Here is a 24,672-nt window from a genome sequence, read left to right on the forward strand (position 1 = left end):
AGTGGAGGGTATCACAAGTAGATGAAGGTGTGTTGTGTTTTATTACTGGAAGGCATGCAGAAGGATTGCCTTTGATACACAAAGCTTAAAACTGAAGGCAGAGAAATTGTCAGCTTCTTCAGAATAAATGAAAGAATTTCAAAGCAGCAAAAGGCTAATATTGTCCCTTGTCCCGGACTATCAGAAATCATTACATCATAATTTAATTAGCACAGTTTTTTTTTTTTCCCCTTTGTTCTTTCTTAGTAGTACATTAAAAATTGTATCTTGGGGAGTACCTGGCTGGCTCATCATAGAGCATGCGACTCTTGATCCTGGGGTCAGGAGTTTGAGCCCCACATTGAGTGTTGAGATTAATAAAAAATATATAAATAAACTTTAAAAATAATTGCACCTTGGAGCACCTGGGTGGCTCACTTCATTGGGGGTCCAACTCTGGTTTGGCTCAGATCATGATCTCATGGGTTGTGAGATACAGCCCCACATGGGGCTCTGCACTCAGAGGGGAGTCTGCTTGGGGATTCTCTCCCTCTCCTCTTCCCCTCACATATCTCTCTCTTTCTTTCTCTCTCTCTCTCTGTCTTTCTTAAATAAGTAAATAAATCTTTTTAAAAAGTTATCCTGAATTCAATGAAAAGTAGTAGTTCTCACAAAAATGTCTGCAGTTTCCTCCTTTTACAGGTGGGGAATGCATGAATTCCCTCCTCTTGCAGATGAAGCAGCTGTGGCTTGGAGAAGTTCAGTAACATGATTGGTCTCAAAACTTGCAAGTGGAAGAAACTGTTATTTTTATTATCCTACACTGACTCCTTAAAATTGTTGGGCAAGGAGCACCTGGGTGGCTCAGTGGGATAAGTGTCTGCCTTCAGCTCAGGTCATGATCCTGGGTCCTGGGATTTCCCTCTGCCCCTTTTTGTATGCTTGCTCTCTCTCAAATAAATAAAATCTTTTTTAAAAATTGTTGGGCAACACAGGTTGGTGATTCTGAAAAGAGACACATGTTGTGCAGTGACAGCCATCCCACCTTCCGTCTCCAACAAATTTCAAAAATATGAATGAAATGCTGTTCGCAGTCTCCAAAAATCAAACTTGAACTCTCTAGAGAGAAGGCTTTCATAGGGCTGGGCCACTGCCCAGGATTCCGTCGCACTCCTGTTGAGAAGAGTAACTAATAAAAATAGCTTGTTTGTACAGAGAAATTTTTTAAGATTTATTTATTTGAGAGAGGGAAAGGGAGAGTACGGAGAGGGAGGAGTAGACTCCCTGTTGAGCTGGGAGCACTATGCAGGGCTTGATCCTAGGACCTTGAGATCATGATGTGAACTGAAGGCAGATGCTTAATCGATTGAGCCACCCAAGCACCCTGTACAGAGAATTTTATGAGGGGCCAAAGAATGCTAAATAATGAAAGGAACTACTCTAAAATGGGAGCAACTTAAAACAAGAACTATTTCCCAACATTTGAAGATCGGAGTACGTTTCAGGAAGACCTGCCCAAACTCTGATGTTAAGGCAGTACATTAACCATCCCTTGACCCCTTACTGAAGAGCACTACAGTTTGGGCCAGTGGTCTCACTGACCCTCTCCCCGTCCCTCTGGGCCAACACGACTGTGAAGCCGTTGTGAGCAGCCATGAGGGTCTGCCTCCCTCTTCTGCACTTCCACCAGAAAGAGGGGAGGTGGGAAGGCTATGCCTGTACCATAGTGACAGAGACCCTAGCCCTTCTACTACACGTCTTCATTGTTTACCATATATTTGCTCAGGTTCAAGACTATGCTGAATGCTCGGCACTGTACATAGATGCAAAAAATATAACCCTTATGAACATGAGGTTCCTCTAACTAGGAGGGGTGACGAGGCTTGGGCAGATTTTCCAAGCATATCTGCAAACAGCAATGAGCACCCCCTTTCTTTCTGCTCCCCTGGAATCTCACCCTTCTATGGTAGCATACAGGACATTCTGCAGTAGTGGTTTGTCTGTAGGCCCATATCCCCAGTGTTTCATAGAGTCCTAGGTACAGTGATCAAGAAATGATGTTATTTTCCCCTTTCGTCCATCCATTCATTCAACAAAATCATAAGGGGTTCAGAACAGGAGAGATAGGCTTTGTGAGAATATGTGAAGCCTTGGTAAAGTGGCCTGTGACCTGGCCTTGTAGGAAGGGGAGAATTTGAACAGGAGGATGAGGAAGGAAAGAGGGACCATATAAACAAAGGACAGGCAGCATGGGACAAATTCCATCAGTTCCTGTGTCTGGAATGCAGAGTGCAGAAGGCTGGAAGGACAGGCTGGACTGTGATCTACAGGGCCTAGAATATTAGGCCAAGTATTCTTTTTTTTCAAACGGGATGCCATTAAACAGAATCTCCCTCCTCCCTCAGAACATTCAGGAGGAAGCCTTGCTCTGGAGGAGAGCAGGGAATAAGAGTGTAGAGGGCTTCTCCTTAGAAAAGTGTGCCTAGCATTTGTCTTCTGTGTTGCAAACGATGTAAAATGAATGCTGCATTAGCGACAACAGACTCTAGGTCTAGTCAGTGATGCCACTGATCCCTCCTTAAAGAGGTGACAGGTGTATCATAATGGAGCCTGGCCCCAATCAGGGTGACCCAAACACTGTGTGCTTTAGTTTTCTGGGTTTCAAAGTGGAGCTGATAATCATATCTGTCTCAAAGCTGCTATAAGGCTTAAAGGAAATGAGGCACAGAAACCCCATGGGAACAGTAGTGCTTGGCACATAAGAATGCCACAAATGTTACTATTATTATTCCATCTTTTCTGTGTACCTTGGTTTCCTCATCCAAATGGAGGTCATAATACCTGTCCCAGCCCATTTCTTCTAGTCCCTGACAAAATAAAATGCAATTAAATGTGTGAAGGCAATTTGGAAGTTAAGCGCTGTGTAGTGGCTGTACTGGTGAGGTGCTGGAAGGCTGGTAATTACCATATCCTTGGCTGAAAGGTAATCCCAAGAGCAGGGGCAGGAAGGCAGGGAGCTCGTGCATCTCCAGGCTACGGCTACAGGTGCGTAGTTGTGAATGGCTTCTCTAGATGCAGAATGCCAGAATAAAAGGCCTTAGCATTTGACTGGTCTAAGACGACATAAAGATGGGAACAGGAAAATTTACTAAGCAAGAAATAAATAAGGTTTAAGCCCTGAAGCCTTGCAAGCAGTGTAATTTCAAACATCATGGTCTTGGACATCTGGGCTCTATTACCTGAAATCCCATTAAACCTCCAGTTTCATAATTCTGTGTAGAACCTGGTAAATTGCAAGATCCTGTTGATGGCCACCAGCCAGTTCAAGCAATTAATCACGAGGGTCCCCGAGCAGGTTTGCAACTCATGCCAAGTGGATTCTTTAAGTGGAAACTGTGTACACAAAAGAAATAGCCCAATCCATGCAGTTTCATAGCAACGCGCTTTGTAGCTCTGCCAACACAGAGAAATTATCTGTTATCATTAAGACATCCAAGCCTCATAACTTTTTTCCTCAATGGAAATTAGTACTCACTAGCCCAGGGAAGATTCCCCCAACCTCGTTAGCTGTAATATAGGCTGTAACCTGCTGAGAGCTGACAAATCCAGTTTAGACAAAACCAAACCCTACTGTCTCCCCACCCTCAGCATTTTCTCATTTTGGGAACTCAATGTGAAGTGGGCTCTTTTTCCCTTTGAACTTTTCTAGACTATATGGACTGTTCACATCTGCTCCTGTGTTCCAGGCCAAAGGGCCAAAATCCACAATAAAGAAATAACCTTGGAGCCTATATTCCGAATCCTATGAGGCATACCCAAAATGAAAGGCCTATAACAAAAGAACTCTTTCTTTTAAGACTGGTTGCTTGGTTTTTGCCAACTCAAAAGGATTTATGTAAACGAGATCATTCTCTGCACTTCAGAATGTTTATAAAGTCTTTCCTAATTACATCATTTTGTTTATAGAATGATTCTGAGAAAATGATGGAGAACAGAGGGGAAGCCTGGAGCCCTTGCTATAGAAAGCAGGAAGGGGAGATGAGGATCAGAATAATTTATACTATGGTTGAGGGATCTGTGGTTTCACCTGGTTTTTTAGTTTTTTTTCTTTCTGAAATTTTTACTAAATCTCTCTGTTTTCTCCTCTACAAAGCTGGTTTCCAGTATGGTAGCTACAAGGCACATGTGACCACTTAAATTTAAATGAACTAAAATTAAATGAAATTTAAAATTAATGTCCTCCAGGCACTAGCCACATGTCAGATGCTCAATAGCCACATGTGGCCAATGGCTACCATATTGGAGGAAGCCAGTATAGGACATCCCCATCATTGCAGAAAGTTCCACTGACTGGGCAGTGCTGCTCTAGATTAAGAACTCTATGGCCTTGCTACTCAAAATGTGGTCCACAAGACCAGGAGCACCAGTATCACCTGAGAGCTTGTTAGACCTGCATGATCGGCTTTTTAACAAGATACCCAGGTGACTCATGGACATTAAAATTTGAGAAGTACTGTTGTAAAATACTCTTCCACTCTAAGATTCTGTATGGTGAAATTTATCATCGTTATCAGCATTATATCTTAATATTTATTTAGCTTGTATGGCATTAATTCCAAAAGATACTTTTGTACTTTGAGACTTGGCATGCAAAAGGAGAAAGACTATACCTTGTATACTCCCTTTAAAAGCATGTTTTTTCTCTTTCTCTTGGAAAAGCTGCAGGGCCTAGAGAATTTTTTTTTTGAATGTTTTTTTCTGAAGAAGTGAATCTTAGCATTTTTCCAATGAAGAAGCTATTGGAATAGTCAACAGAGAGGCCTTTGAGATTAAAATAAGATTAAACAGAGAGGGAAATAGATTAATCAAAAAACAAAAAGAAAAAGGAAAAGTAACTTGACTTACTCAGGGGTGCCCTGCTCTGGGAGGGAGTGAGGTGAGAAGCAGAAGCAATGGGAGAAATGAGGAAACAGTCCTTCGGGATATAATCTGCCAGCTGGTCCTGCCATTGTGGAAATGGGAGTGGGAATTTCAATGGCAACTTGGATTGAACTTCAAGGCATGTGTTCATGATCTCACATGAGATTCATTGTTATTTGCACCAGTGGACAGAGTTTTCTTCTGGAAGGTTCTGTGGGCTTTTAGAGTAGCTATTGGAATTTAATGACTTGAAGTGCTTACCTCTGTCCAGTGCAAAGAATGGAATCACTGAGTTACCTCCTACTAATTGGCTGTACAAATGCATCCCTGCTGAGAGCATCTGGCCTGATGATACTTTCTCCCAACAAGGCATCAAATCATATTGATGTGGTGCAAGATGGCAGCCACTGTTGTCAGCAGTTCTAGTTCAAAATGACCATAAAGCTGGGTGAGGTTTTGCCATTTTCTTCAGGACATCATGCCAGGACTGAAGTTATAGGTGTCCTGGATTATCACAGAGAATTAATGGAGTTCAGATGCTTATATGAAGCATTTATACTGAGATTTCTAAACCAGCTTTCATTAGAGAACAATACCATGGTCCCCAAACAAATTCTGCTCCTACTTTAAGTAGCTGCTAACCTTACTTGTGTAGCTTAGATATTACATTCTTTCAACAAACATTTTTGAGAGTACCTTTGATAATTTTTTTTAAGATTTATTTATTTATTCATTCAGAGAGAGCGAGAGAGAGGCAGAGACACAGGCAGAGGGAGAAGCAGGCCCCATGCAGGAAGCCCGATGTGGGACTCGATCCCAGGTCTCCAGGATCACACCCCAGGCAGCAGGCGGCACTAAACCACTGCGCCAGCGGGGCTGCCCTACCTTTGATATTCTAAGCATTCTTCTACACACTGCAGAAGGAGAAGAAGACATATCCTTTGCCTGAAGGAGCTTGGGGTTAGGAGCAGTAGTGCCTAAAGAGTGCTCCTCAGACTACCGACATTGGTGTTTCTGCAAGCTTGTTAGAAATGCACATTCACAGACACGCTCCAGACCTACTGAATCAGATTCTTTCCTTGTGGGGCTCAAAATCAATGCCTTACCAAGCTCTCTAGGGGATTTCAGGCAGAGTAAAGTGTGACAAGCATTAGTTTATAGACAGACACATCATCAGGTGATTCTAATACAGTATGATAAGTACAATGATACAGATATGAAACTCCACCAGCCCTGAAGCCCCCAAGGCAATGTTGGGCATTTTAGTAAGTACTCAATGGAATAAATGTTGCTTCTTGCTTGATTGATTGATGCATGAATCAACTTGTACAAACTGAACAATACTGGGAGGATGGAGCATGCCTAAGTTTCCCGGACTTTCAGTGGGCTGGATGGCTTGCTCAGGCCTCACCACTCTTGCCTCGTCCCATTCTAAAACCTGATATTTGGATCACTGCACTGGATTATATCCAGAATTCTTGGTATTTTATTATGTGAACTGAACAAGACTGTAAACCAAATTTCCCCACAGTCTACATACTTTTCTCTGCCTGAAGGAGAAGTAACTAGTGGTTACGTACAAGGGAGAAGACAGAAGTGCTTCCACGGACTTGTGCCAAGCTGGCCTCACGACAATCACATAGAGTTTTGCAGACCTGCCCCTGGACATTCTGAACCAGTGGAAATGGGGAGTGGCTGGACAAAATTAAAATTTTAAGAAGCTCTTTAAGATGAATCTGATGCAGTTAAGTTTGAGAACCTGTGGCCGAAATGCCAGAGTTCTTAAACCCTGGAATCCAGAGACTCAATTTAACCCACAGGAGCCAGAATGGACTTCTGTAAGGTTTTGAGTCTCATAATACAGACTAGCAGCTTTACTTGTGGTAGAACAGTAAGTGAACAAACATAGTGTCTTTGCTTTTCTATGGATGAGGAAGAGGAAAGGGATAGTTTGCAGAGAAAGTGTATTCTTTCTCTCACTGTGTGTGTGTGTGTGTGTGTGTGTGTGTGTGTGTGTGTGTGTTTGCGTGTGGTATTTCAGCTTCATCTCATGGACCCTCTAAAGCCCCAGAGAGAGGTGACAGTCCAAGCCAATGAGGACTGCAAAGCCAACTGCAGAAAGGCTCCTCTTCTAGTATCTGGAGCCAATCACATTCTAATTGAAACAATAAAACCAAGGACTGAGAAGGTGGGCCTTCTTGGGGAATGGGGGCCAAGGCTTTCCTACCCCATCTAGATATAAATGCTTGCCTGAAAATGTTCCCAAGGGTCCTTGGGACTGCACATTTCCTGCTTAGCACTTCCAGAATCAGCAGGTCCCTGACATGTCATAACCAGATCAAGGGTCATAGCCTGGCCTACGTGCAGCCTGTGTTAGCACATTTAGCTCTCCAAGCCTAACTTCCTTCATCTGTAGAGTGAGGTCTCTATATCTATCTCCTCAAGTCACTACACAGTGGACATGGGTTCTTTTTTTTTTTTTTTTTTTAATTTTAACATTGTTTTAATCAAGTAATGTAGCTGTTTGAAACAGGAAATTTTAAGACCATCAAATAGATCAAAGTGAAGGATTAATTTATTAGGATAGCCTCTATGGATAAAACTTCTAGTCCGTGGATTTGAATTCCATCGGAAGTTTGGCACCAGACTGAATACTAGTCTAAGCCAAAATTTTCTCTTTAGTGTTCGAAGCCCCAAACAGGTTTTCCTTCAGATTAAAAGAAAAGAGTCCCAAAAACTAACAGAACCCCCATGCTAGTCATTTGGTAAATACTTGGTTAACAATCGTGCTTACTATTATGGTCATTGTTGTCTTCAGGCTCTGTGTTAGTATTCTCCAAAGAAGCAGAACCAATAAGAGATCTTGGTTCTTCAACTGGAGATATATCAATCCATCCATATCTACCCATCTCTCTAGTTATTGAGAGACAGACAAATCTATCTAAAGAGAGGGAGTGTATACAGGGGAGAGAGATATCATATGGATGGATAGATAGATAGATAGATAGATAGATAGATAGATAAAGGAATTGTTATAAGGAACTGGCTAACCCAATTATGGAGGCTGAGAAGGCCCAAGGTCTGCAGGCTGGACACCTAGGAAAGCTGATGGTGTGTTAGTCCAAGTCTGACTCCGACTCCAAATGCAGAAGAGCAGTGTCCCAACTCATAGAAAGATTTTTTTTTTTTTTTTTTTTTTTACTAACTAGTGATGAGTTTATTGTTTATTTTTCTTTGGCTTTCCCTGGCTTAGACTCAAGTTGTAAGTATCTTGGGGCAGCCTAAAACCTGGAAGTGGGAACTAGGGCATGGATAAAGAGAGCTCTAGGAGAAGCCCTCTTGTTTTGTCTGTAAGGGGACAAAAAAGATTTCTTGATGCTTAGATGCTTAGACTTGACCTTTTTTTATTTAAAGGAGTTTTTTTTCTTTTTTCTTTTAATCCCAGTATAGTTAACAGTGTTCTATTAGTTTTGAGTACAATCTAGTGGTGATTCAGCAGTTCTGTACATGACTCAGTGCTCATCATGATAAGTGCATTCTTAATCCCCTTCACCTATTTCACCCATCCCCCCCATCCACCCTGCCTCCCCTCTGGTGACCTCCCCTCTGTTCTCTAGTTAAGAATCTGTCTTCTGGATTTGTCCCTTTTTTTTGTTCATTTGTTTTGTTTCTTAAATTCCACATATGAGTCAAATCACATGGTATTTGTCTTTCTCTAACTTATTCAGCATTATCCTCTTTAGATCTATCCACGTTGTTGCAAATGGCAAGATCTCATTCCTTTTCATGGCTGAGTCTTACTTGGCCTTTTGTTCTACTCAGGCGTTGAACTGATTGGATGGGGCGCACCCACCTTGGGAGGGCAATCTACTGTACTCAGTCTACTGATTCATATGTTAATCTCATCCAGAAACACCCTCACAGGACACACCCAGAATAATGTTTAACCAGATATCAGGGCATCCTGTAGCCCTGTGGGGTTGCCACCTACAGCATCACCGTAGTTTACAGTTTCCAAGGGTTTATGAAAAGTCACAGGCTAGTTTGTATGCATCATCTGTTTTCTCACCAGTAACCCAAGTCCTCTGGCAGCCTAATACTCATTTTGCCCAAGATTCGGACCTCGATTTTCATGCAGTCAGGGGGTAGAGTTAATTTCTTAAACATACTCAGAGGGCAAACACCCGCGAAACTATCGGGAGGCTGGCAGTGGCAGAAATGAAGCCAGTGCAACAGACAAGGCATACAAGTTCTCCCACGAAGGAACTGGTGGCAGAGCTGAGCTTTATTACCACATAAATCCCCCTTTGTCCTTTTATCTCCTAACTTCTCCCCTACGTGCTAATTAATTGAGCATACCTGTTTAAATCATCCAGTCTTGATTCTTATAATGGTATGCCTGCGAGAGTTCTAAAAGTTAGAAATGATTTAGTATTAGAGGTTTTGATTACATTGAATATAAAATTAAATAAAATAAGCAAATGATGAATAGAAGAAAGAGTGAGGTTTGAACTTAGCCTTATATTCTGCACACACAGCAGGCACACTTAAGTTGGTTTTTATCTTGGACTATTTTGGGAGTGATATATTTGGCTCACAACCAGGAAGAGAAGATAAACAAGGACCTGTATCCTCTAAACCAACCTCAGCACTATTGACATTTTGGGCTGGATAATTCTTTGAGGGTGGGGGGATCTGTCCTAAGGCAATTCTCGGATGTTTATAGGGTCTCTGGCCTCTACCCACCAGATGCAATAGTTATCCATCTACTTGTGATGACCAAAAGTGCCTCTTGACAGTTAAGATATCCCTTCGGGGGGCAGGAGGGATTGTTCCCAGTTGAGAACTACTGCTCTAAACATAGGAAAGATTTCAGACTGTTAAATAGGAATGCACTAGCTTTCTCTAGGTCATACCTCTTACTTATGGCACTTTATGTATAGGATTTGTGTTTGATGAGCATTATTTTACACAAATACAGCTACTTGCTTGCTTTCTTGCATTCCTGTTAGGAGTTAAGGAATTTGCTTTCCTAACACATGTTTCTTATTGAGTCAGAAAATCACCGTGGTGAGAACAGATCTGGGTTCTAGTCTCAGTCCTATGCCTTTTGGCATTATGACTCTGAGGAGTTCATGAACCTGGCCTCATTTTTTCCAGGGGCATTAAGATCTTATCTTTTGGCTCTCAAAGATGGTGGTGAAGCTCCAGTGAGTGACTGCCTGCAGAACTTTGGCTGGCTCATTGTAGCTGCTCAACAAATGTTAGTTCTGCTGATTATTGGCCATTATCCAGGGGTGACTGGGTACACCTGACATAAATAGCCCCACATCAAAATGCAGTTCAGGTCCACTCCCAATACCCTCTAACTTGAATCACATAAAAGACACTTTCAGATAGAGGATATTTTATTTATTTGTTTACTATATGGCTCTTCTTTTGGAATGGAAGACACTAAACAGCCTTTTTGTTTCTTTCCTTCAGCCTTGTGAGAGGTAAGGCTGCCTCTACATGGTATCTTTTCTTCTTCCCAAAGAAACTAATCCCATCAGCCTCTTGTTGCTGGAGTAGGGAAAGGTGGGGCTGGATACACTCAGCCCCAGATCTGTTCTTAAATCCTCTGCCAAGCTGGCCATTGCCTCCCCAGCCCCTTCCTGCCTTTGAAGTGAAATCTCCTTATCATGGACTGGTCTGTCAATGTCTGCACTAATGTAGGGCAGAGTGAAAGCCATGGTGTGTTGACTATGGTCTTGGCAGGTGAGAAGAGTGTTATCCTTCTCCCGGAGGGTGCAAAAGCTTGACCTCTGGGCATGGTGTTTCTTTTTTCCTGGCCCCCAGCTGTGGCACTGGAACATTGCCCTATTTGTACTTTCAGTTCTCTAAGGAATTCTGGGAATGCATGGTAATAATAATAATAAATAGTAGCCATCACTCAGCAGGTATTTGCTATTTGCCAAACACCATGCAAAGTGTTTTTTCTATGAGCCCATTTTCTCATTCCAGCAACCAAATAAAGTAGGGATTATCATCACCATTTTAAAGATGAAGAAATTAAAACCCGGTCAAATTCATGTTTTCAACATCATACGGCTGGTAAGTGGTGAGTCTGGGATGTCAACCCAGATCTGCCTGATTCCAGAGCCCACGCCCTTAATCACTGAACTCAAATCCTTCTCCACTCATCCCAGGCTCTCGAGCCATTGGACTTAGGAGGTGATTAGTTCCCAGAATGCCTGAATAGTAATGTTGACCCATTAAGCAGAGATCAGAAAAAGAGCCCTTTACTTTATGTTAGCTGCAAATCCATTCATAGCCAGCACTGGCACGCACATTTATCTTTAGTCCTTAGATGGCAAGAGAGGAATTGGAGCAATCTCCCTTTCCATATGCAGCCCTGAGCTACAGGATTAAATCTCCTATAAAATTAAGCATTAAATTAAGCCAAAAAGAACAAAAAGAAAAAAAATTTCTTCTCCAACACCATTCCTTTCTTCATTAATTTCACTGTTCCTTAAGCACTTTCTGTACATCTAGCACTGCACTTTGCACTAGGAAGAGACACACACTCAAAAGACATGGCCTCAAAAAATTTAGGAGAGATGGATACATTAAAATAAAGTGTTCATGGTGGGTATGGTGGTAAAGATTTCAGATGCCGTGCTGGCTGCTAGGGGGATGTTGTCAGCTACATCTAGGGGAAAGAAGGCTTCGTAAAGAATGTGACACGTAAGGTGGTCTTGGAAAATGGAGGGGTATGTATTCACTAGCATTAGAGAGTGCGCAAAGAAGGCATCTTGGCAGGAGGAAAGGTTGAACAAAGTCTGTGAACGACTCAGTATATGTTAGGAGCTGAAAGGAATCTGAGATGGCCAAAGCCCAGGGGATGGAACGCAAAAAGTGCACACATTTCTCCCTTTAACGAGCCAGAACCATCAAAAGCAAACTGCCACTTTGTATTTTGACCTCAGGTAGCTTTTCTATGCCCGAAGACATGTTTCCAATTGCAGATAACAAAACTCTTGAGCGAAGGGAAAACAGCAGAGCCCATCACTATACATCTGGGATTAAAAGACAGTGGTCCAAGCCTTACCCTAGGCAGCACCTGGCACATACAACCTAAGCAGAGGCCTCTTGCTCCCACATAAAGCCCAATTCAACATAGTGACACGTTCAAATGAAAGGCAACTAACTATAAAAGATCAATGAATTCTTTACTGATTCCATGGAAAGATGGTCACAGGGGCATTATGCCATAGCACACTCTTCTCCTTGGCCAGCTCTTTTCCAAAGGCCTGACTCACACGGTAGCGGTCGCTCTGAGTCCCCTATGTCACTCTCTAAACCCCCACTTTGTCTCTTTGTGGCCTCTATTTCTCCACGTTATCAATTTCTTTAAGGAGTATCCCTCTGCTCTCCCTATCATCTCTGTCTCATATAAATGAATTAAGTCTTTAATTTTCTTCCGAGCCCAACAGGGCCCTTTATTGTGCCGAATGAGTTTACGGATAAACACAGAATCCTACTTAGGAGAGAAGAGAATGAGAAAGGCTCTGAGTATTTATACTTTACACATGTGTCCCTGTCACTTCTGCATGACTCTAGAATGGGACATACCTAAGTCTGAGCACAGATTTGATCCTCACAAGCTGTGTGACCTCAAGCTAGTATACTGCTGGGCCTTAATCTCCTTATCCATAAAATGGGGATATCCCTACCTCTCTGAAGAAGTCTACAGGGGAACTACAGGTAAAGAGCTCTGAAATCAATGAGCTCAGCTTATGTTCTTGGTTATAAGGTTATTATAGCCTAAAACTAGACATGTCTGCTTTCCATTGGCTATTAGAGGTTCATGTGGAAAACATGGCTATTGGGAAAAACAGCAGCTGTGATAAGCCTAGTTATCAACTCCTGATTCAGCATCCAATCCAATCTATAGTAATTAATTAGAATTCACTATTATCATTACTCACTTTTAAATTTTATTTTTATGGCTATTTTTTAAAGATTTTATTTATTTATTCATGAGAGACAGAGAGAGAGGCAGAGACACAGGCAGAGGGAGAAGCAGGCTCTACACAGGGACCCTGACGTGGGACTCAATCCCGGGTTTCCAGGATCACGCCCTGGGCCAAAGGCAGCACTAAACTGCTGAGCCACCGGACTGCCCTTTTACGGCTATTCTTAAAAATACTTTTCCAAGGTCACACATTTAATCAGAGCTAATTTTTTTTATTAGTTTCAGAGGTAGAGTTTAGTGATTCATCAGTTGCTCATCACATCGAGTGCCCTCCTTAATGTCCATCACCCAAATACCCTATCCCCCCCACCTCCCCCCTGCAACCCTCCCCTCTAGTTTGTTTCCTAGAGTTAAGGGCCTCTTATCGTTTGCCTCCCTCTCTGTTTTCATCTTATTTTGTTTTTCCATCCCTTCCCCCATGTTCTACTGTTTTGTTTCTTAAATTCTGCATATGAGTGAAATCATATGATATTTGTCTTTCTCTGACTTATTTCACTTAACATAATACCCTCTATTTCCATCCATATTGTTGCAAATGGCGAATTTCATTCTTTTCAATGGCTGAGTAATATTTCTGTGTGTGTGTGTGTGTGTGTGTGTGCACGCGCCACATCTTCTCTATCCATTCATCTGTCGATGGACATCTGAACTCTTTCCATAGTTTGGCTATTGCAGACATTGCTGCTATCAATGGAGCCCATGTGCCCCTTTGAATCACTGTTTGTATCCTTTAGATAAATACCTAGTAGCGCAATTGCTGGGTCATAGGGTAGCTCTATTTTTTAGGAACCTCCATACCATTTTCCAGAGTGGATGTACCAGTTTGAACTCCCCTTTCTCCACATCCTCACCAACATCTGTGGTTTCCTAAGTTGTTAATGTTAGCCTTTTGTAAGGTGGTATCTCATTGTGGTGATCTGTATTTCCCTGATGCCGAGTGATGATGAGCATTTTTTTTCATGTGTCTGTTGGCCATTTGTATGTCTTCTTTGGAGAAATGTCTTTTCATGTCTTCTGCCCATTTGTTGACTGGATTATTTGTTTTTTGGATGTTGAATTTGATAAGTTCTTTATGGTTTTGGATGCTAGCCCTTTATCTGATAAGACATTTGCAAACATCTTCTCCCATTCTATAGGTTGTCTTTTAGTTTTGTGACTGTTTCCTTTGCTGTGCAAAAGCTTTTTATCTTGATGAAGTCCCAATAGTTCATTTTTGCTTTTGTTTCCCTTGCCTTTGAAGATGTGTCTAGCAAGAAGTTGCTGTAGCCAAGGTCAAAGAGGTTGCTACCTGTGTTCTTCTCTAGGATTTTGATGGATTCCTGTCTCACATTTAGGTCTTTCATCCATTTTGAGCTTATTCTTGTGTGTGGTGTAAGAAAATGGTCCAGTTTCATTCTTCTGAATGTCACTGTCCAATTTTTCCAACACCATTTGTTGAAGAAACTTTTTTCCATCGAATATTCTTTCCTACCTTGTCAAAGATTAATTGACTATAGAGTTGAGCTTCCATTTCTGGGTTCTCTATTTCAGGGCTGATTTTAGCAAAAATCCCAAAAGGATGCTATACTGTGTCTGGTTCCCAGAAATCCATGTGGTTCTTCTAGGCTGCACTCGTCCATTGCAGATTGACCTGGATAGATTTGTATTCATGTTGGTTTCTATTCGCCCCTTCAATATTACTGGAGTGTTATCTCTTAATGAAACTGCAAAGTAGTTATCTTTGAGGTAGTATTACTATTAGTATGGATGCTTTAGTTAGTGCTCATTAGTCACATCTGCATTCTTGTGAACCTGATTTTTGTTGTTTTGCAAAATATTTAAAGAAACAATAATAAAAATCCTAGCATCTTCCTCATTTTACTTAGAGTTCTTTTCCATGCATATTGTAGTATACCATACCTTTAACACGTAGCTGCATAATCATCATAATTACTACTTTGATAGCCACATGAGCATCCATCTTGTTAACACGCCGTCATTTATTTAACGTACACTTTGAACAATGGGAGACTTATTTTCCAATCTTCCCACTATTATAAATAACCTCTAGGTTATATATCTGTGTGTACAGTTTCTCTCATATTTTAGATTATTTCCTTAGGATACACTCCTTGAATGGGAACAATGAGTCAACGAATGTGAATTTTTAATAGTTTTTAAATAAACTGACATTATTTTTCCAGTTTACAATGCCATCAGCAATATATTAGTATCCTACTTTCATTACAACCTTATCAGTAGTGTGTATTATTTTATATTTAGTACACTTATATAGTACCTTACTTTTGTTTTTACATTGTCAAAAATAGCAAGTTTTTTTTATTAATTTTTTTTACTTATTTATGATAGTCACAGAGAGAGAGAGAGAGAGAGAGAGAGAGGCAGAGACACAGGAGGAGGGAGAAGCAGGCTCCATGCACCGGGAGCCCGACGTGGGATTCGATCCCGGGTCTCCAGGATCGCGCCCTGGACCAAAGGCAGGCGCTAAACCGCTGCGCCACCCAGGGATCCCAAAAATAGCAAGTTTTAATCAAACATTTGCTTAATAAATTTTGCATTCTCTCATATTTTGAAAAGCCAGTTTTAAAACCTAGGTAGGATTTTTTTTTCTTTTTAACATCAAGAACTCTTGGTGTCTTTCTCTTTCATTGCCCAATAGTTTTGTGTATTAAATAAAGCTAATGTTGATATTTTTATAACAAAACATTCAGTGGCACTCCCATTTTAACTAATAAATGAGGAACTATAGGGAGGACTCAGATAAAATGATAAGAAAAATATAAAATAAATAGTTACAAAACCCAGGAAGACCTATCTACGCCAACATTCCCAAAGTCAAAAGCAAGGTTGCAATGCAGGTAGTTCAATCTCTGATTAGACTTTGATGACTTTCTCTGTCCTTGACCTCCTGCTCAGCCAGTCTCACTTTTCACCTAGCAAATTCAGGAGCTCCAGCCATACTGCTTTCAACATTTCCTTCTGCGTTTTATCCCAGGAAAGCTCTCTAATGAATAAAACCATCATTATCCCCACCGCCACCACCACCACCACCACCACCACCACCACCCCACACACACACACACACACACATGCACACACACACACACACACACGCACACGCCTTCATACCACTCCCAATCTGATCTTGTTCCAGATCAGGTAAAGACATGAAATTCCACAATGTAGCAAATCACAGACCAGTGAGGGATGAATGCTAGTTCCAGAGGCCTGATTTTGCCTTGCCTTCCAGGCAACTTCGCCAGTCCCTGAGATGGATGTCTTCCACGCTCTGCCAAATGGTGGAAGGACATTCCAAGAATACAAACCACCATAAATTTGTCCTGGAGTTGAGTAACTATTATCTCTGTTAGAGATTTCTCTTTGACCTAAGGATGTAGGATTTGTTTGAGTAGGATAATTGCTACATACCAGCATCTGGGAACATGAAGAAATGACTCACTGCATTTTTCCCTTTTCGTCTTACAGCCTCCACCGAGGGTTCTCCGTAAATGTGGTTAGCCTTCCAAGCTGATGTCCTGCCAGCTGATATGAACGTGGCCTGTTCCTCACGGAGAGACTAACTCATGGCACTGCCCGAAGATATCCATGGAGCATTGACAGATTAACCAGATTAACTGACCCATTCAGTCAAGATTATGGGCTTTGGAAAAATCTTAGTTTGCTGTGGATTTTAAAATGAGGTGCATAATATACAGTGCCAACTGGTTCCAAGTGGTCATTGGCAGACCACTAGCTGGAAAATTGCTTCCAGTTTTCATCACTGTGCATAACTCAAGCTCCCTTCAGGGAGCTGTCTGTGCCCTTCACTAGAAGTCCTATTTTAGCATGGCAACTACTGGATTATTTTATTATGTGTGCAGATGGCATGATGTGTTAGAAAAAAAAATCACAGCAGTTCTGCAATCTCAGTGGAAGTGTTCACAATATTCTGCCCTAGTAGGAATGTAAACATGTCTTGATTACGTTAGTTATGGTGTCTTAAAGGTGTTCTGTCCAACTCTTAAGCACTTTACCTGAGAACACTACACCAAAACAAATCAGCACGTTCAGTACATGTGGGAAAAGCGAGTATTCTCTTTTTTTTTCCTTTATAAATCTCGTCCTTGTTCTGGCTCAGACTGTCCAAGACAAACTCCACGCCTAGCATATCCCCGGTCATTTGTGGTAGATTGGTGTAAACATGGCCACAATACTGTTAGACTTAACCTGTTGACACTTTACTCCACCAACTGGATTTCTTGCAGTGCCAAAGGGAAGTAGAAGGGGGCTGGTGGTTGAAGTATCTTAGCTCTTTGTTCCTAAGCTGGGAACCGAGGCACAACTTACCACATCCACATACAGATGAACCCAGGAGGCTTCTATGTGGCCGGTGTACATGCTCTCTCCTTCTATAGAAGAGTGTTTTCAATGGAGAAAAGAGATGGCTTTTTAGTCAAAGACCGTGGTGGATTGAGGGTAAGGAGAAAAGAATGCAGTTGTCCTGTGTTGGTCTGGCTTTACGACTTTAGGAGACTTTCTAGGTCAAGTTTAAATCACAGCTCTCTGAAGAGGGGAGACAACAGGTGTCTCCTTGCGTGCCTAAGGAAGGGGAAGGGCCCAATTCATACTTGGTTCCTACCTCCATAGAGAACCGACTAGTCCCTTTTAATCCTTTCTGGGATTCTATCCACAATTAATTATTTTTTTTACTACATCTTACAACAAAGCACAGTCCTAGGAAACTGATCAACCCAGTTATTGCTTGTCTTTGGGCATTAGAGAGATGTCTGTATTGACTGACCCTACATAATACTTTAGCTTTGTTTTCCCCCTTGAAAATACAAACTTGGCTGAATCAAAAATTCAGCAAATATATTCTGTGTACTCACAATCCCAATCTGGGACTGACAGGTACCAGAGACTTTCCTTTAAATATGCATAACAACCCTGGGACCCTGCCAGTACAAGTAAATTTGGCATTTTAGGAGGGGGTCTCCATACAAGCACTCATGATCTGCTCTCCCTTGGGGGTGGGTCTCAGGAAATGCACAACACATTGGAAAATACCCCCACCTGAGATCAGGAAAGCTGACAGGGGAAGGGAAAGAGAACCGAATGTGATTCGGGTGAGTCACCTCATAGGATGACTCACCACAAACCTGTCAAGCTGTTACTGCCAGAGAAAGGGGCTTTGGAGAGGGAGCTCAGAAGAGTTTTCAGTCACCATCAAGATCTGGCCTTATGACAGGTCAGCACCAGGACCATCAGGCTCTCACAGACCCTAATTCTTTACAAATCCAGAATGAGGCGGCCAAACCCTGGCTGTCCATACCCCTGGAGATAACATTCCAAACACTACTGCCCACCCCCTGAGTTTCAATTCCAACAGCAGGGCTTCCTTCCACTTTCATTCTTTCTTTTATTTAGCAAGGATTTGTGGAGCACCTACTACATGCCAAGCATTGTGTTGGGGTAACAACAGAGTACGAGACAGACTCCCCATGCCCTTCTGGAACAGTATCTCCTCCCCCTAGACACTGACCCCATCTTGGCTTTTCCACGATGGAAACACAATTCAGACAGCTTTCCCCACTTCCAGAGTAACCTCACAAAATGCACAAGGCAGCAGGCTGTTCCACTGCCTGTGGAAGTAGACAATGGAGGAAGTGGTAGTAGGCAGCATGAGGCCACATATTTGCATCCTTGTGTTCATCAGACCCTTCCCAGGCCCAGACTTAGCTGGTTAGAGCTTCCCAAAGCAGCTTTCGGTTGCTTTCCTGGATGTTCACCTTGGTCATCTGTATTCCCATCCATTACACAAGCACCAACATTGGTCATTATGCCAGATTTTCTGAAGCTGCAGTTCTCAGCATAGTCCAGGGGACCCAGAATAGGGCCTCCTGAAGCCAGAAGAACAACTGTCAGGTGCTGAGATACTGTAGCTGGGAATTAATTGGTTTATTAATTCAGGGTCATTCTGAGACTGTGGCTAACAACCTTGGAAAACTGGATACGCTTTATGGCACAGTCAGTCATTAAATGATAGTGGTTCATCCTTTCTTTGGCCTTCGTAAAATATGTTCTGAACAATTAAATAAGTAGAGTTTCCTAGCCTCTTTTTTTTTTTTTTAAATGTAGCTACAAGTGTGCTGACAGATTATGAAAAGGTGACAGGTAAGGGTGGAGATGGGAAAAGGCAAAATTGAAGATGATGAAAGAACCCAGTTGAAGGTGGCATCTCTATAAATGCCTTAATTCCCAGCACACCACGTTATTTGCCTATGAGCTACGACTGTTTTCCAAACTGTGGACCTCATTATGAAATCACTTGGGGGGGGATAGTTTTGGAAACGTGGTGGCATAAAAAATCTGAGCATTCCCTTGCTAACCGGCAAAACGGAGACACGAGTTCCTTCACAGCCTCCACGTTCTTCGTTCCATGTTCATCCACCATTTCCCGCCATTACTTCCTGCTGTGCTCTACCTTCTTCCTGAGATGTGTGTAGGAACTTTTTCCTCCCAGAAGTTCAGGAATGGCTGTGGGGAGTTTGGTTTCAGTAGGCAGCAGGAGAACCAGGAGGTAAAGGATAAATATTTTGATGTCTAAGGGCTATAAACTGTTGATGCTTAACTTTTCCTGTTACTTAAACCTCTGCTACACTTTTTATTGAAAGGCTGACACCCACACTTGTGCGGGGAAAGACACTCTTGGGAATGACAAGAAATGAATAATTATCAGACTCTCTGGGGTGCCAAGGGGATTAGCTTGTTCCAGCTTCAGAACCGAATTTAAAATGCAGAGCATCATCCGAGGTTCTGCTAGGGTGAAAAAGCAAATCACTTCAGTAGTTTAAGACATACCTAGGGGATAGAGATCCTATAAACTTTCTTATGGGTAATGGCGGCCCTTCAGCCCCCTGCTCAGGCTCCTTGAGCTGTGTAACTGCACATTTGACTTCTACCTCCAGAACGGGGGAAGCAACCCCGAGTTCTCTCCCAAGTCACTTCTCAGTTGCAGAGACAGATGTTAACAGTCCTCCCTTCTGAGGAGATTCTTCCATTTTTAACACTCAAGGGGAGAAGGACTATCAACCGTACTCACAAATATAAAAGAAGGATAGAAACCTCTAATGGATTTACCCCAGGGTTATGTGCAAAGGCTTCCTTTGTCTGCAAATGCCACATGATTGATTTTGGATAGGAACAATAAAAGTCTCTGGGAAGAAAAGTTTTCACGACCCCCTTAGTACTTTAGCTTTACCTAAACCTCCTCTTCCCTGTGCCATTAGCTGCTCCATTCTTTGTGATGTTTTCCTCTACATTCTTTAGAGTAATTTTGTTACTTGACAACTAGACTTAAGATTGCCATAGACTCTTTTTAAAAATCTAATCTTTGAAAATGACATAAATTCTTTTATGCCTTAAAGGCTGTTTTTATTCACCTCTCCCACAACCCTTTCCACCCCACTCTTTTGCTTTTTTTTTTTTTAATCTCTTCTTTTAATACAATTCTTTGGGTAGATTTTGAGTATTCTATAAAGAACTCAAACAGAAAAACTTAACCGTCTCCTTTTTCCCCCAATACTGACTAAAAATTCCTTCTTTTTTTTTTTACCATTTTATTTTTATTTAATACATTGATTTGTCCTTTTGTGGTTTTCTTTTTTTTTAAAATAATAAATTTATTTTTTATTGGTGTTCAATTTGCCATCATACAGAATAACACCCAGTGCTCATCCCGTCAAGTGCCCCCCTCAGTGTCCGTCACCCATTCTCCCCTACCCCCCGCCCTCCTCCCCTTCCATCACTCCTAGTTCATTCTTATGCTTGAGGTTGGTGAGGGTTCGATGCCCAAACAGCAGTGGGATGTGGATTCACATCTCTAGGGAGTGACTGGTCAAAGCTGCTAATCAAAACAGAACCCATGAGATTATGAGGGAGGACAGACCAGGAGATGCTTCTGCACAGGGCACAGCTGGGGACTCTACTTCAAAGACAAGGAGGTCCTGCTCCTTTGTTTCTTAAGATCTCACCTAATCCTGTAGCCAGAGAACTGCCTCATGAATTCTCCTTTATCAATATGCTTGATTCCTTGGCACCACTGCATAGTTTCCAGGTCAAACAGAACCACATTTCCATTATTTTGTTCTGGTGACTTACTCTTGTGGGGAGACAGGGACATTCTTTTGAAAGCTAATCACCTGTGGGCAGCTTGAGAAAAAGTTGGCCATGTGCACAGAGAGGTTCTTCCCCACCTTAATAAACAGAACAAAATAGATCCTTCCCTGGAGATTCTTATATGGGAAGGTGCTAGAGGAATGTATCACGCTGGTTCTCTTCTGGCCATCATTTTGGCCCTGCAGGGAAAATTCTGGAGGTAGGGGGTGGGGAGGAGTGCAGAGCATCATTCCTAAGATCTAGAAATTTAAAGATGAAATTCACCTATAGGATAAATGCAAAGGGGAAGTGGCAGTGAGAATGGGATCAGTTTTAGACCTTCTGCCTGACAGCACAAAGACTGACAAATGACTTCCACAGAACAGCAGAAAATGCGTGTTAAAGGCTTTGCAAGATTGGAGATTTATGCACCATGTAGGGCTATTTTACAATCTTGAAGAGCCCCAAGCATTCTTACTTCAGAGCCTCCCTTCTCCAATTACGTCAAGCACTAAAAGGAACCAACAACATACACCTAATAACATTTCAAAGTAACCCTATGACTTGCACTGAATTGCAGTTGACTCGTTGACATAAGTGTTGCAGATACAGTCTTTCTGATTATACATTATTCTTTTCATATTTTGGAGCCAATGGTTCAGGGGTTTCATTTCTTTAATGGCTTGTTTGGTTGCTGTTGTTGTTCCAAACCTCCAACATTTCCAGAAGCCTTAGAAAGGCTCTTAAACCCAGGCCTTTCTGCCTCAAGTGCAGAGTGATAGAAACAGCCTTACTGATATGAATGACACAGAGACTGTGACATTAATCCAGCTGGAGAGGCTAACACCCAAAACACTGAAGACACTGAAGCCTCTGCTGGTTGCTTTCTGCATTGCTTAAACCTTTTACATTTCAGTTGTTTGGATCAAAGGAAGTAAACGGGCTGCTCTCCACTTGGCTTTGCCCTGTTAGGGCACACACATAGCTATCAAATGTAAAATTCTAAACTGGGTTGATATGCAAGAGCTCACAGATCTGTTATGTGTGATTGTATTTAAATACCATTCTCTCCAAATTCTATAAAAACATATTCAAGAGCTTAACTCTGTAAAAAAAAAAAAAAATCTAAAACAAGAGAGATTCTTATTAGGTCATTATTTGTCCTGCAATGGGGGAACTGCTTTTGTGACATAACTTTGAAGAAATACTTGCTTGCCATTAAATGCGAGTGTCTGGTGGTTGCTCTGTTCCACAAACTGATGGTGGGCTTCTCCCATCCGTAGAGGAAGTTGGCCTGCCCAGCCTCACCCCCATTCCACCCCCTCTCAAGATAGCGCAAGGACCATGAAGACACCTTTTGAAGCTCTGGATAGTCTCCCTATTCATGCATAATTTCAAGAATATGATTTGGGTTGAGCACTGCCATGGTCTTTGATTATGTGACCCCTAAATCAATTAGAATTTATATATATATATATATATAAATTTATATATATATATATATATATATATATATAAATTTCCAGTATTTTTTATTGACCACCATCAACTGCATTTAGTGCTTTGCATTGGGAGCTGCCTGCTTATTCTGTGGTAGCTTCAAACAGTCCCCATACCTATTTCCCATACAGGAGAAAGACTGAGAATGTTTTCCCACACATCAACTGCAGAAGTTTTGAAGCATGTGACCAGGTTCTTTTTCACATCAACAGGCCCCTGTTTGTAGGAGGTAAACCTAAAGAGAATTGGGTCAGACTGGGGGGGCTGGGGAGAGGCTGGGGGGCCACATACTGGTGTTTGAACACTGGAAACTGTCTTTTCCATTGTAATGCAACTCTCATCTCCAGTCACTAGGAAGAGAAGCATTAGCCTCTTCAGTGAGTGTTGGCCACCCTGGGGGTAGTTGGGGTTCCACTTGCTTAAACTCACACATAGACAATTTGAAGGTGCTCTGGGAGGTCTGAATGGCATGTCCACCATTATCTTTTCTCCACCAAAAGAAAAATGCTATCCCTTCAAGGCCATGTTTGAGGAGACCAAGGCTCGGCTAGTGAAGTTCACACTGCTGAGCTGAATAATGTTAGGCTCTTGACTTTGCACTGTAAAAGTTTCAGTCATGATTGGCACAGAAGCAGCTAGTCTGTTGAAAAGCCAAGCCAGCACAAATGTTTGAAACTAATTGCACTGAAACTCTTGTGCCATTAAGCCATACTACTGTAGCTCCAATTAATCCAACTATTTAATATCATTAGCCACTAAATTAAATAGCTGCCCCCAAAACTTTAGAGAAGATCAATATTGTAACAAAATTACTTATTAGCAGTAAAAAGTACTTGAGAAAAGAAAATATTGATCTGTTGTGGCTTATGTAGTTGAGTTATTCTTAGGACTTTGTGGATCTGGCACTGCTCTGAGAAAGGGGAAGAAGAGGTTTTGAATTCAAGAATACTTGGATTCAACAGAAATTGCCGGTCTCTCTAGGCTTCTGCTCATCTGTCACCTTAGCAGGCAGGAATGTTTGCAGGCTAAATAAAAGGAGCTAAGGGGAGGTGTTCCATACCACTAATATATGTGCAATTATCACAGGGACCTGGGCTTTACTTGTGAGCCCTTTCTCTTTATGCTTTCTCCTTGTAGCTGGTACTACTGAGAGCCCATCCTGGGATTAGAAAAGAAAAGAAAGGGTGAAAAGAAAGTAACAATCAGCATTTTGCATATATACACACAAGCTTTATCTAATGTATGGGACCAGTCTGCAGAGCCTATGGCTTAGGTGCCCATCTATCTCCACTTCTCTGCCTCCAAAAGGCTTAGAGTTGACCTAGCTGAGGGAGAGAGCCTCAGGTTTGGCTTAGTGCACTCAAAAATCACCAATCTCTGAGTTGGAGAAGACCAGTGAAAGTGTGAAGTTGACAAATAGAGGGTCACGGGTAGCAGAGAGGCACATCGAACTTCATTGATGAGCTACTGTATTTTAGTATTTGTTCTAGGCAAGAAAGGAAGAAAAATCACACAATGTGAACTGAATGGAAAACCAGTGCTCTCAGTAGGGTATAAGAGGGGAAAATCTCATGAAAAAAATTGGTTCATGGTTTTACAAACACTAACAAACACGGCTATAAAAGCACGTTTCATAATACAAAAGCCTACATCAAGGGTAGAAATTTTTATAGCTTCCTTAAGTGAGTAGTTAAACCAGCAGTCTGAACTTTCTTAGTCCCCTAAGAGTGGTTAATTAAATAAGTATTTTCCTTATCCATTGCCCACATCTGTGGTTTTTTTTCTCTATGCACCCTAGAAAAACTCCCAGGACTAGACTTAGGAGGACTCAAGCAAGTTACATGGTAAAATCAGAGTGCCTTTTCTGTTGGATGTTCACTTTGGTTCCCTGGGTTCCCAGGGCATACAATGTTTAGAAACTTTTTTCTCTAAACATAAGAATTATTGTGCACCACAATCTTGAACCAACAATTTCCATATCTTAAGCAGCTCTCAACTTGGCGATTCCCTCTGGGTCTCCTTTATATTTTCTTATAATGTTTCTTTCTGTGTTGGGTTGTCGTCAAAAAAAGAGTTGGGGGGCATGATTCTTTTTAAAT

At 41.8% G+C, this 24,672-nt stretch overlaps 1 protein-coding gene across 8 annotated transcripts in view; it reads left to right on the forward strand.

The window, feature by feature from the left end:
- The window catches only part of SAMD12 (sterile alpha motif domain containing 12), a 372,850-nt gene extending 353,823 nt beyond the window's left edge, over positions 1 to 19,027 (forward strand). For 7 of the 8 annotated variants that reach the window (XR_011996526.1, XR_011996528.1, XR_011996531.1 and 4 more), the window contains one exon: positions 16,403 to 19,027. Coding sequence is in view for 2 of the 8 variants with exons in the window: in XM_025993376.2 (XP_025849161.1) it covers positions 16,403 to 16,425 (23 nt within the window). In the remaining 6 variants the exon portion in view is untranslated. The remainder of the gene's footprint in view (positions 1 to 16,402) is intronic. The other variant, XR_011996527.1, reaches the window with a different exon arrangement.
- The last annotated feature ends 5,645 nt before the right edge of the window (positions 19,028 to 24,672 follow it).

Source organism: Vulpes vulpes, chromosome 13, assembly GCF_048418805.1.
Source record: "Vulpes vulpes isolate BD-2025 chromosome 13, VulVul3, whole genome shotgun sequence".
In the NCBI taxonomy this organism is placed as follows: Eukaryota; Metazoa; Chordata; class Mammalia; order Carnivora; family Canidae; genus Vulpes; species Vulpes vulpes.